The sequence below is a fragment of the Thunnus maccoyii genome, chromosome 15, assembly GCF_910596095.1.
Source record: "Thunnus maccoyii chromosome 15, fThuMac1.1, whole genome shotgun sequence".
Classification (NCBI taxonomy): domain Eukaryota; kingdom Metazoa; phylum Chordata; class Actinopteri; order Scombriformes; family Scombridae; genus Thunnus; species Thunnus maccoyii.
This window is the reverse complement of record NC_056547.1, coordinates 20,596,768-20,609,729: the sequence shown is the minus strand read 5'-3', so window position 1 is coordinate 20,609,729 and position 12,962 is coordinate 20,596,768. Positions and strand designations below refer to the sequence as shown.

Below are 12,962 nucleotides of genomic sequence, written 5' to 3'. Positions count from 1 at the left end.
CCCTGACTGAGACTGGCTCAAGTCCCTGCATGTTGGAACATATTTGCCACAAAGAAATAGAAAATAGATCCAATGTGAGCTAGAGCTGCAAGGTCTCACGGTCGACCAGAGACAGACACGGCTCTGTCAGATACACCAGGCAATTTAGTCCTCATTAAGGGCTGCACCGAAAAGGAGAGATTATTGTAGTTAGAAGGTAAGACTTTAGTCCAACTGGAGTGCTGTTGTGACGCGTTAGGGGACGCAGATGGACCCAAACTTCAAAGACTCGAGCAGAGACAGTGCAATAAAACGCCTGGTCTGCTATACTGTCTGGCATTCCAGTTTTAATGGCTTTATGGCCGTCCAGACACAATTAGGCCGTTTCCAGAATGGCACCCATTTGTTTTTTCTTCTCTTTCCGTGGGACTGCGCCCTGGACAAAAGGCCGAGCGGAAATGATCAGCTTTATTGGATTCTCCCCGACGGGGACGCGCAGGACTCACGGTCATTTGGAGCGATCTTTTGTTTCTACCTGGGAACCTTCCGCCCTCTGCTCCTTCGCCGGGCCCATCCTAAAGGAAAAAGGAGCAATAAAGCCAGCAGCTAGTTTCAAACACAGTGGTAGGCCTCTAGATGTGGATTATATCAAAGTACATCTGGACACATCTGCCAAAAGCAATCAGCGCTTTGCTCAAAAAATTACAACAAAAGAAACTTGACATTACCTCTGTGCGTCATTTCTCTTTTCTCTACTTTTTTTCTATCTTGTATTTGCTCCCGGGTTGCAGCAGAAAGATAAAACGCCTGCGCACTGCTGCCTCCACACCCTGCAGTCCCTACAAGTCACCAGCCGGTGGAGACACTGTTCCACAACATCTCCCCAGCTACTACTAACACTCCTCTCTAATGAACCTGCACTGTGCAACATACTGTAGTAACATTTTAAGAGTCCAGCCAAATAATTTGACACCTTTTTACAGTCTCAGTGCAGAAGCTGCTTCCTTAGCCTGCGGCTCTGTGGGGATGAATGAATCAGCCAGCACACAGAGACTGTTTGATTTCTGGTTTGGCTCTCTGATCACTGCTGTGTTTTAACTAAATGAACCGGTTTTAATAGCAGGGGTATGTAGCGACACCAACATGAAATATGAACAGATTTTCCCATTACATTTATTATTATGCAGATTTCAATGTCCTAACACATTTATTTGAATTCCAGACATATTTAATTTCAGTTGTGCAGAACACAAAACACAAGATGTCGGATTACTGCTATTTGATTATTTCTAATAGATCTCAATGTCTGCAAATAATTTTAACGAATTTTTGGTGTATTTTTCATTATATTTATACTACTAATACTACCACTACTACTACTACTATTACTACTACTACTATTACGACTAATAATAACAATTTAATTGCTCAGTTTTTGCTACCAATGTTATTCTGACACTTCTCTTATTTTATTTATTATGTTTATTGTACGCAAAGTTTACGCAAATGTATAATTTAGGTAACATTGCAATCTCAGTCAGAAACTATTTTTGTAGGACGAATTCGTTATTATTTATTTGTTTTATTAGGCTATTATTGTTATTATTATTGTTATTAGTAGTAGTAGCAGTCCGTACAATTTAAAAATATTATTATCGTTTTATTTCTATTTAAGCTCAAATTTTCACTTCAGAAATCCAGTCCTGAATTTTATGTGCACAACAATGTTCAAACCTCCTGGGAAATAAACAGTCTGTTTCTAACAACGTAGATCATTCGCGCTATATGTGATATGTTCGCTATGTGCGATATGTAGCCTAATCCAAAATACATTTTAACAGCGGCTCGTGTTGAAAATAGAAACCGACATGATTACTTAATGTCCGTTATTAGTTTATAAATAGGCCGTTAGGCTACAGTTAGTATAGCAGCTATTATAACCGATTATTATGTTTAGTTGTTATTGGTATTATTGTATCCTATTATACTGAGAGTGTAAATTATTAATATCAAGGAGGTTAAAAGTATTTCACGTAGATGCATAACATTTTAGAATCCCTCAATTGATACTTATTTGTAAAGTAGTGTTAAGAAAGGTAACATAAAACTAAATACTATATAATTTAGATACGTAAATTACCTCTTAACACTGGAATTGTGTGAGTTTCTCTCCTGTGTGTTTATATGTGTGTATGTGTTTGTGCGTGAAGTGTTAATCCCACTCTGCAGTCTGCGCCATAATGAAATCCATGTCTGCCTGCTGATTGGATGAGAGCGGCCAGGCCTGAGTCATGTGGGTGAGTTCTTTAGTCCAGAGTGAAAATGGGGTTTGGTGTAAATCTAAGGTGTATTGCTGTCATATATCACGCTACCTCGTAAAAACGACACTGAGGATTCTGGGCCAACAAATCAGGGAGAAAAAATATGAGTTCTTATTATGTGGATGGTCTTCTTAGCAAATATACGGCGAGTAGTTCTCTGTTCCCAAACATAGACCGGGCTTCTTGCGGTATTGGACCCAGTGAAGAGGAGTATGGCTCGGCTCGGACTGCTGCGGCCATCGCGTTTGCCCCGTCCCGATCTGGAGTTTACAACGTCAACAATGCAGTGTACCAGAGCCACCCTATGTTTACCTCGGGCTGTGGCCGGGGGCAGGACGCACACACACTGCATTGCAGCCCGTTTGACCAGAGCCGCCTGTTCACCGACAGCTGCTGCCATCCGGGGCCGGGACCCCTCACCTCGCCGCCGGACAAACAATACCGGATGTACCCCTGGATGAGAGGATCAGGTATGTGCGGATACTATCTCTTGGTCGCTATTTCAAAGCCCTCAGGTCAATGCTTTTACAAAGCATTGGGATAGTTACACTTGCCGTTAGTGGTTCAATTAATTTCGTAAAGCCATTGGTGTTGCATGGAAAGAATCGTAAAACTTTTATTGCGCAACTAATGAGTTCTGCAGCCATAAATTCATTTGGCCAGCGCTTCTGTGTGTTCAGTACGAAGAGACCTTGCCGCTGGGGGTTTTTCTCTGCACTCCTATTACTCTTATAGCCTCTTCTCCCCTTTGTGGTTGTAAAAAAAGACCGGCCTGTTGTGTAAATCAGTTCTGCACTCTGCAGCTCCTTTTCTAATTGGGTCTGCACTGCAGAGGCTCTGGTATTTTCTGAAACTCGTTCGTCCACATTCTTGGATCAATATGCACTAGTATTGTCGGCTACATAAAGAAGTCAGATGGATTTAGAATGCAAGCAATTTGAAACATAGGCGTTGGTTAAAATTTTGAAAGAGAAGGTGTTGCGGCTGTAATCTAATTACTGATGACTCCTTCGGTGAGCAGAACATCACTGGCTTTTAATTGGAAAGACATGCAGAGTATCAAAGGAGGCATGAGCGAAAGACCCCAGCAGGACTACTTTAAACAGATGTAGAGAAACTACCAAAAAAAGAGGAAAAAACTACCCTGCTGATTAGTGTGTGTGTGTGTGTGTGTGTGTGTATGGAAAGTGGGTAAAGTCAAATATGAGCCACAATTAATTGCGCAATCAAAAATAAATTAATGGCACCCAAGATGTTTCCTACAACAAGTTTTTATTGTCAGCACCAGTGTCAACGCCACTTTAATTAATGGTTCATGCAGTCTCATATTTCATACATGCAGAAATATACGCCACATGTCTTTTGCAACTTATATACAGCTGTCGTGTCTTTTCTCCCACAGATCCAAACCGAAAGCGGGGGCGGCAGACCTACTCCCGGCACCAGACCCTGGAGCTGGAGAAGGAGTTCCACTTCAACCGGTACCTGACCCGCAGGCGTAGGATCGAGATAGCCCATGCCCTCTGCCTCTCAGAGAGACAGATCAAAATCTGGTTTCAGAACCGCAGAATGAAGTGGAAGAAAGACCACAAGGACGAACTGGTGCCCACCACAGGGGAAAAGGATCATGATATCCAAGCAGTGTCCGAGGCCGAGGAGCCCGATGCTGGAGACACACGAGGAGCCGGTTTGGAGTCAGAAAAGGCTGCAAAGTAACGAAAGAAACGGACAGACAATTAAATCGTCAATGAAAAAACAAACAAATAAACAAGCAAATAAAAAAGAAAATCGAAACCACACTGTTATTAATGGATAAAGGAAATCTCAAATGCTCACACGCCACTGATGCTTCTACGAGCTTTGTAGGCTGATTAATTGAATGACAGCTGAGGGAAATTATGTAATAAGCATTTAACAGAAAACCCGAAATACATAAGAAGGCTCCGCATGAAAGAGCGATATTATCTACCTAATCAAACTATATTTTTATATATACTAATTTAACCTGACTGTACTACTGAATCAACATTCCTTAACGAAAATCTACCTAATATTCAAACACTGACACAACGAATATCCCTCCTATCCGAGGATTTCACCCCCACAGACGGTTGTATTTCTAAAAGGGAACAAATACAACATTCTGCGTGAATGTGCCTTATTTTGAATATAGGCTAATTAAAAAGTGAATGTTTTCTCAGTCAAATGCCTCCAAACTGTGAGATTTCAGTAAGTTCAAGTACCTGTGTATCATTTTTATTCTCACTGTTTATTAATTAGAAGATCAATTATTCCTGTTATCGACTTATTTATCTTGTCTACATCTTAGGCTTGAAGGAAATATTTGTTTAGTTTTGGATGAACTTCCTACCTCAGATTCCCAGAAAACCAACTTGCTTATGATATTGTAAACAGGAATACCCTAATGTAAATGTTTTGAAGTCTTAGCTGTGTTCTGTAAATGTTGGTATTATTGCATATTTAACGCCTATAGATTTTCAAACAAATAGGCTCAATGCATGCACATTTATTTAGACAGCATTACATTTCACTATCAGATTATTACTTTTTTTTTTTTGAAGTGTAAAATGAGAAGGCTATAGTAATTCAAAATGTGCAACTACTGTGATATTTTTAGGTTCAATGTCCAAGTTTTCAATGTAAATAAGATAATATGTGAAAAAATAGATATCTAAACCTTTTAGATCTGTGTTAAATCTGTAAACGAAAGTATAATAATGGAATAAAATAGTTTCTACTTGTCTATTTGTTTATTTGCTTTCAGCCTTTGCGCACTTAACAATGTGTTACCGCAACAACCAGGTGATAATCATGGTAATTAGAGGCGCTTACAGTCACCAGTAAGTGCCGCTTACAGTGGCCAATATTAGGTTGCATGTAATGAAACATGTTGCAGTCCATTATGAGGGTTAGGTAAACACTGGAGTTGGGGAATGTGAGCTATGAGGATGCGAGATGGGGCAGGCTGCAGATGAAGGGAAATTACTGCTGAACTCTGCATTCCCTCTTCCCTCGGTAAGATGGCGCCTGTCGGTGACCTGCCCCCTTCCTTCTCTGTCTCCCCCCCCCCCCCCCACCCCCCACCCGCCCCCATCTCTCCCTCCAGCGATGGGTCATAAATCCGTTGTTGTTTATGAAAATTTACAACATAGCAATACAACTTTACGACGCGGCTCGGCCTCCGATTGGCCACAGCTGGTCACGTGACGTAGAGCCGTGAACATGAACTTTTTATATATAATTTCCAATAGCGGAATAGAACAGCCTTTCATTTAACGGTCCCGAGCTTCCACACGGATGTTTTCACCAGCGACCTCCTACATTTTATGCCTCTCACATCTCTCTCTCTTTTTTTTTTTGGAGTTTGGAGGGTTTCTTTTTCTTGACGAGACAGAAATTCGCCAGAGGCTCGCCTTGGGACATGACTGGATCATTTGGGTGCCCTAATGTCGGTCCTCTGACACGTTTTGGCAAGATGAGTGCAAGGAGTCCTGGTGCGTCACTGACCCCCTGGAGCCCCAGTTTCCGTCCGGGAACCCAGCTGGAGACTTATCTCAGTAACTGCCCGCCTGCACCTGCCAACTCCCTCCCCTTACCGCCCCTGTTGACAAGATTCTCCAGAAAAGGTAAGACAACCGAAACCTGTCAGTCAAATGCATGCTTGCTCTTTTATCTACCTGCAGTAACCACCAACCTAAGCAAATAAGCATCAGATCTTTATTTAGATATTGAACCGCATTATTTAAATAAACAGAGCTGACAAGTCTGTAAACATGGTTTCATGTTGCAGTTTACATGATTGTGATTTGAATAACAGATGCAACGTGGAAAATCTGATCAGTCTGAATTACACAACCTTGAGTTTATGGAAAGCAGTGTTTCGTGTTGATATGCAGGCTGGTTTTTGCATGCTGTCAAGGCTTTATTTGTTTGTTGTTGGTTTTTAAAGTGGGATGTGCTCTCGGCTGCAAAATTCATTGGGTGGATGGTAGTCAAATGATGTGCTCTTTGACGCCCTCCTGTGGGGACACAGGAGATATTGTGGTCGCAGCTCTGCTTGTTTTACTGCAAATGCCTGCGGTGCAGGATGGACCTCAAGCAGGTCGACCTCTATTTTCTGTTTCTGTTTGTGTCCATGAATACATTTGTAACGTTTTGTGTTTCATATGAGTGCATGAAGGCCCTGGATGCATATTGTATTGATGAATGAGATAACAGCGAAAAAACGGGGTGAAAAAGTGTTTAAATGAGATTTTATTGACACGCAAGAATTTCCCTGAAAATGGAAATTAACGCTGAAATGTTTATCTGCGAAAGCTTCATTTGCACACTATCATTGCACCTCTGTATTGTTCATGGCGTTCCTTAACATACACTCAGCGAGCCAAATATTCTGTGTTGTGACACTGCAGTGATTTCTTTTGTGCAATAAATTATTAGACAGCCAGACAACCTATTTCTGTGAAGATCTAAAACGCAAAGTGTGGACAGATTTCCACTAAAGGTGCGAAAGTGAATGTAAATGCATTCAATGTAATGTTCATTTTCCATTTCGTGTCCGAGTTTAAATATTTGTCCTTTTCGTTGTTTTATTTGCAAAAAAAAAAAAAAAATTAGATTCACATTAATGTTGACTGAAAAAATCGCTGCGGTCTTCATGTGTTTTGAGTGCTGCTGCCTCTTATTTCTATATCTAAAATCTAATTCCTTCCGCTGGAAAGTGTCTCTGCTGCTTTTAGGTGGGAATTATGCTGCTCATTGGGTTTCACAAAATGTTAACAATAATAAATGTGAGCGCAGTGAGTTTTAGTGGTGCTGCAGCCGTGCGCAGTGATATTTATGAATAAATTAGATTAAAATATTGTGGGATTATATTTGCATATCCTCACGAGCGTGAGTGCTAGTGTGTGAAGGTGCCTGCAGAGTGCACTGCCCTCCTTTTCTTCCTGCAGCAGTGACCTCTTTCATTCCCAGCCCGACATGTTTGACATCAGAGCGCACTCACTTCTTTCCTCTCTTTTCTTTTGGTCCTTATTTAGTTCCCGGGTGTGTCCCTCGCTCGACTCGAGGAAACAATTTTCGTGGGAACTTTGTTGCCATTGGCCAGCCATAAATCAGCTGTTAGAGCATGACTGTTTAGCCAACACACACTCCTTAGTTCTTCTCTTATTGTGGACCCACTGAGCACGGATGTGGGAGCCCGGTATTCACCCTTTCTTAGATCGTGCCTTCTGGGTATCTGTTACAGCAAAGGGCACACATGCCTGAACCAGAATATATAATCTATCTCACTGTTTTTGTCAGTAACACAGGATTGGGCTTGCGCTGAGTAAAAGCGCTGCTCTGGGGAAAAAGCATGTGAGGGGGAAAGCAAAGGACAGGCCACTGCCTTCCAGAGACGAAGGTGCCATAAAAATTCCACAAGGAGGTAACCAAACACAGAGCGCTGGACGCGAGGTCTTTCCTTTATGTAGGCTTCGTGTCTGTGTGGGACTCTGAGCGCCTCTCTTGTTTTTTTCTGATCTCACATAGCTAATAGTCGATAATTGATTTCTACTTTTCAGTTAACGCGTTGGTCGAGTTACAATATTACGCAAAAAAATGGAGAGTGCGTCAAGGTTTTTCAATGTAGGCAGCGATTTAAGAAAAAAATGTAAAGGCCTACTTTTACCAACTCTTTTATCTATATAATCAATCATCTTTAGTTTGTGGCTTTGTTTTGAGAACTCTACTCTAATATCACGTATAATGTTGTTTTTATTTGTTAGTAGAAAGTGGAAGAGAAGGAGCAGAAAATGACAAAGACTCTAACTCTTTGTAATGACCAGTACGAATATCTTATGACACAATGCAAAAACTAAAAATGAATTACTGTTTGAATATTGTGGTTATTTCTCATTTTACATTTTAAGTACGTTCGCTTAATTTTAACCATCAATCGTGTCAAACATCCCATTTTCCAGTAGTTTTTTTTTTGTTTGTTTGTCTTCCGTGTCACTTTTAAGTACATGCTTCTACAAAACGATTCTATGTCTTGATATCATGTTGATGTCTCACCAAAAATAAATAAAAATACACAACTGGTATTGGGTTTCATACTGACTGTTTAAAAGTCAATATGAACAACGATTCGCTAGTAAATGAGAAAAAAAAAAATAAAGTCGGGACACGTGCAAAAAGCTTGTAATATCCTCAAAATGACATTGTCGGCATCGTTAAATTTTACCAGCTTATGTGCAGTACTGTGGGGTTTTCTTGAGTTCATATATATCCTATATTTAAAGTTATTCATTCTTGAGTGTGACATAAAGGACAGGCCTTGAGTGGCAGTCCGTGTGACATTATTCGATAATGTGATGCTTTTATCTTCTCCCCCAAACATTTATTCATTAGTGTTTCCCCACATGAGTGGTTGTTCAGTTGTTTTATGACTATAAGAAAAAGTATGAAAAAAAAACCACGCAGCCCTTTTTAGATGGGCTGTTATTCTATTAACTGCACAGTCTATTTACACTCATCGCTTATCATAACATGCATAACAGATTCTGATCGAATTATTTCTGTACACTAGCCTCGCAGAGATTGCACTCTCAGCATGTCACTTGTTGTATTGTTTAGGAGCCCGTTGGTTTTTGCCGCAATGGTCGTTAACCTCCGAATGACCCCGTTTGGAGCCCCCGCCTCAGAAAGCGCCGCAGACAGGCAGTGCAACAGTTGAACCAGAGGATGGCGCACCACGACAATTCAAAACACCCGAGCCTCGGCTGAGAGTTTGCCCTAGCCACGAGCGCATGGAGGCGCGCGCCCTTCACATCCCACCCAGTATTTCCTGCGTGCACGAGTTTACCTCTGGAGGTCACCAAGCAGGATTTACGACTGGTCAACAAAAGCACGTGATTCTCCGCCGTACCCCATATTTGGGTGCCTACGTAAGAGAGAATCAAGTCCATGTCCCACTCATTTCCATAATTCATCATAAATTGTGCAAGGGTGCTATAGGACGCGCTAAACCATAAGAGCCACAAATCAAGCACACAGGTTTATGCTATTTTACCTCCAAAAATAATACAAAACAACAGCAATACTTACAACGAGCAAACGGTGGATTGTCAACAAATGAGCTCCTATTTTGTGAACTCATTCTGCGGTCGCTATCCCAATGGCGCGGACTTCCAGTTACATAATTATGGAGACCATAGTACGGCAAACGAGCAATATAGAGACTCAACAGCCATGCATTCCAGCAGGTACGGGTATGGCTACAACGGGATGGACCTAACAGTCGGGCGGCCCGGTACCGGACACTTTGTGGGCAACGAGCGGACACCGGGATACTCCCCGAGTCACTCAGCAGCGACAACACCCTCAGTGGAGCCGGTCAGGTACACGCAATCCGCCAACAGCACCGGGACCACGTCTTTATCGCCACCACCTGACCCTCTACCGTGTTCCTCGGTCGCCAGCTCGTCTCCGGTCACCGAGTCTCAAACTCAACACCGAGCCGTGAAAAACTCCATAACGACCCCTTGCTCGAGCTCGAACGGAGGCACGCTGCTGCTCAGCCGGGACTGTGTCTCCAAAGCTTCCCCTCTCCAGGAGGAGAAGCCTGCGGGAAGTGCACCGACAACTCCACAAAATGTCACCGACTCGACACAGCCTCAGATATATCCGTGGATGAGAAAACTACATATAAGTCATGGTAAACTGCTTTTTTTAATGATCTTGTATTGATTTTAGAGACCTAGCGTTGTGTTATTGTTTGCTAAAAGACTGATCATGTTTATACCTTATTCGGGACTTTTCACAAGCAAAGCAGGCCTGAATCTGACAATTTACCATTATATTGCTGAAAAAGCAAAACATATATTTACTTTCCAAAGGGGCACGAGCGCCATATGCACCTCTCACCTGTTATTGCCTTAAGTCCTGTCAACATAGAGCAGGTACGGAATAATTTCGTGACGCTACACATAAGGTTAAAATGCGTTTAATATGTGCAAGATACATGCTTTTTTGTTTATTACAGTGTAATTATTATGGCCAAGCAGCGTAGATTTTAAATCTTTTAACTGTGCTAATTCATTCTCGCTACTTGTATTTGGAAAAGTGTCTTTCTCACTTTGTTACTTAATGTTTTTAATTTTTTGGGGATTTCATATGCGCTGTTTAAGAAGAAGTCGTGCGCTATCTTTGTAGCCATTTCTACCTCCAAAAACCATATTGGCAATATCCAAAAAAATGCGAGGAAAAAAAAAAAGTTGATGCACTTATTTTTTAAACATCTGCTGTATCTCATGTGTTTTTCCACTCTTTTTTTCTGCAAGAAGATTTGGCAGGACCAGAGGGGAAGAGAGCCAGGACTGCTTACACCCGGTACCAGACCCTGGAGCTGGAGAAGGAGTTCCACTTCAACCGGTACCTGACCCGCAGGCGGAGGATCGAGATAGCCCATGCCCTCTGCCTCTCAGAGAGACAGATCAAAATCTGGTTTCAGAATCGTAGGATGAAGTGGAAGAAAGACAACAAGCTGAAGAGCATGAGCATGGCGGCTGCAGGCGGGGGAGGCTACAGGCCTTGATACTCACCCCTCCATCCCTGATAACGAGCACTATAAAAATAAAAACAGAGATTGTCATATCAACTTCTCCTCCACCTTATTTCAAAAAGCGCAGAGACTTGTTCACGGGGCTGTGTGCGGGACAGGGGACACCCCACCCAAGCCCCTCTGTATGTCCAACAACCGTCCCATTATATTCCTTAATATTATTTCCTTTTTATTTCCACCGTGGTAATGCTTATGTGAGTAAAAAAAAATGCATTATGTACAGTTCTGTCTAGATTTAGAGGAAAAGGAAACACATGAAAATAAATGTTTGTTTAAATTATTTCTTGTTCATAAGAAAACCGAAAGCGACAAAGCCTGAAATGCTACCTACCGCAAATAAATCCAGTAAAAAGTTGTGTAATGCACTCAGAACAACAACAGCCTAATAAATAGAAGGTTGATGTTGAGCTGCCTCTGTGTTTAGCCTTCGTTTTCTATGTATGTACTGTATATGTATGTATTTATTTGTTTGATGTATTGTACCAACTTGTTCAGATAACTTGCTTCCAAAAGTAGAGCCAGCAAAAAGTAAGCATTGTGTGGTTTTTTGTGTGCGTTGTGAACAAATGTATGGAAAGAGGTGCCGACTCGGTCTTGTATGTACAGTAGCTGTGCCTTGTATCTTTGGGTTTTTTTTGTTGCAGGAGCTGCTGTTTGCGTTGTTCACCTGGGCGCAACATCTTAGTAAAAAAAAAAAACAACGTGTTTTTTGTCTTTGCTTTCACTCTTTTTATGTGGAGGGTCCCACAGTAAAATCCATTGCCTCTGTGTATAACTCCATCGTGATAAGCTTTTTGTAAATGTTTTTCAAAGACTGGAAGTCAAGAATATATTATAATAATAATAATGTTGATGATGATAACGATGATGGCCATTATAATAAACTTTCTACTGGAACGGCAACATCACAGTGACTGTACGTTTTTGTAAAATATTCAAGATTCATTTGCGATTTTTCCACAACTGCTCTTGTGGAAGAGAGGAGTCAACCTTTGCTTGTAAGGTCAAAAAATTGTAAACTCATTAGGATGAGCTGTCTGAAATTGGCAAAGTTTCCTCTAGTTAAATCTTTGAATTCAACAGGTCCCCTTGAATGAAAGCTTCTTGATTTACTCACCTTGCTGTGGTGCTTGGAGCTTTGGGGTCCTTGGCCACTAACAGGCTTCAGGGGCCGGGCGTCCCCTTGCGCACAGACTCCTGGGTTATTCCCGGAGAGTCAGCTCGACTTTTCGAGCTGTAAACTTTATTAGGGCCGATTCTGGCTCTCTGACATTTGGGTGCTAAATGAATGGGGGGTTTTGTCTATGAATTAGATCGTAAAAATCATCCGGAGCGCGGCCAGATAGGCTCACTGGCCATAAAACGGTCACGTGGTAGCCATTAAAGTAAGTTTTATGGTTTTGGGGAGTTGACAGTATATTGCACATAACATATAATCGCACTGACGGCGAGGCTTCGTCTGACTCTCCCTTTGCAGGCTGTAAGTGTTACTTGACCGGTACAGACCGTCTCTTTTGCTCAGTCTGGCTAAGTATGGACCGGACGCTCTCTAGGATGAGGACCGCGTCTCTGGGTAAGTTTCTGCAGACTTGCCGGTAGCCTGAGAACAGCCAGCCTGTGTTAAACAGCCTTATTATTGTATTCGCTCCCTCTATCCGTCCCTATTAGTCCATTACACTAATTTGTCAGTTGTGCAGTGCTGAATAGCTACTGGTCTCGGCAGATGTTGCGCAGGGTTGGGTCCGGTTCATGGCTATTTAATTGCTTCCTTCCCCGTGTAACTTGTTTCCCTCCATCTGTGGTGTAACTCATAATCCATTTTTACATGTTGGATAATTATCTCTGTGTCCATTTCCACCCCCACAAACTTCGAGTTGTTGTCGTTTTATTACATTGGAGAATTCACAGACCGCGAGCCAGAAAGTTTCCAAGGGGTGTGTGCGGTGTGTAGATGTCCATGATAAAGTTAACCGCTAATGCAGGCCTACGGATTTACAGCTAGCTCCGTTTGATTGGATTCTGTACGAGCTGATGAC

The 12,962-nt window shown here is 41.9% G+C and overlaps 3 protein-coding genes across 7 annotated transcripts in view; all 3 read left to right on the top strand.

Moving 5' to 3' along the window:
* Positions 1–2,189: 2,189 nt before the first annotated feature.
* On the top strand, positions 2,190–5,341 carry LOC121913730 (homeobox protein Hox-A7-like). 2 transcript variants are annotated; one of them, XM_042436512.1, is made up of 3 exons: positions 2,190–2,276; positions 2,454–2,770; positions 3,703–5,341. In XM_042436512.1, the coding sequence occupies exons 1-3, from the start codon at positions 2,248–2,250 to the stop codon at positions 4,014–4,016; spliced, it is 660 nt and encodes a 219-aa protein (XP_042292446.1). In that variant the 5' UTR covers positions 2,190–2,247; the 3' UTR covers positions 4,017–5,341. The 2 variants fall into 2 exon arrangements, with proteins under 2 accessions (XP_042292446.1, XP_042292445.1); XM_042436511.1 differs by having other exon boundaries at positions 2,236–2,770.
* hoxa3a (homeobox A3a) overlaps positions 2,196–12,962 on the top strand; it is a 33,667-nt gene continuing 22,900 nt past the window's right edge. For 2 of the 3 annotated variants that reach the window (XM_042436503.1, XM_042436501.1), the window contains exon 1: positions 5,478–5,947. The gene's annotated coding sequence lies outside the window, so the exon portion shown is untranslated. Of the gene's footprint in view, positions 2,277–5,477; positions 5,948–12,962 lie in introns of those variants that run through there. The other variant, XM_042436502.1, reaches the window with a different exon arrangement.
* Positions 9,215–11,741, top strand: hoxa5a (homeobox A5a). Of its 2 annotated transcripts, none has more exons than XM_042436509.1 (2): positions 9,215–10,020; positions 10,649–11,741. In XM_042436509.1, the coding sequence occupies exons 1-2, from the start codon at positions 9,438–9,440 to the stop codon at positions 10,897–10,899; spliced, it is 834 nt and encodes a 277-aa protein (XP_042292443.1). In that variant the 5' UTR covers positions 9,215–9,437; the 3' UTR covers positions 10,900–11,741. The 2 variants fall into 2 exon arrangements, with proteins under 2 accessions (XP_042292443.1, XP_042292441.1); XM_042436507.1 differs by having other exon boundaries at positions 10,646–11,741.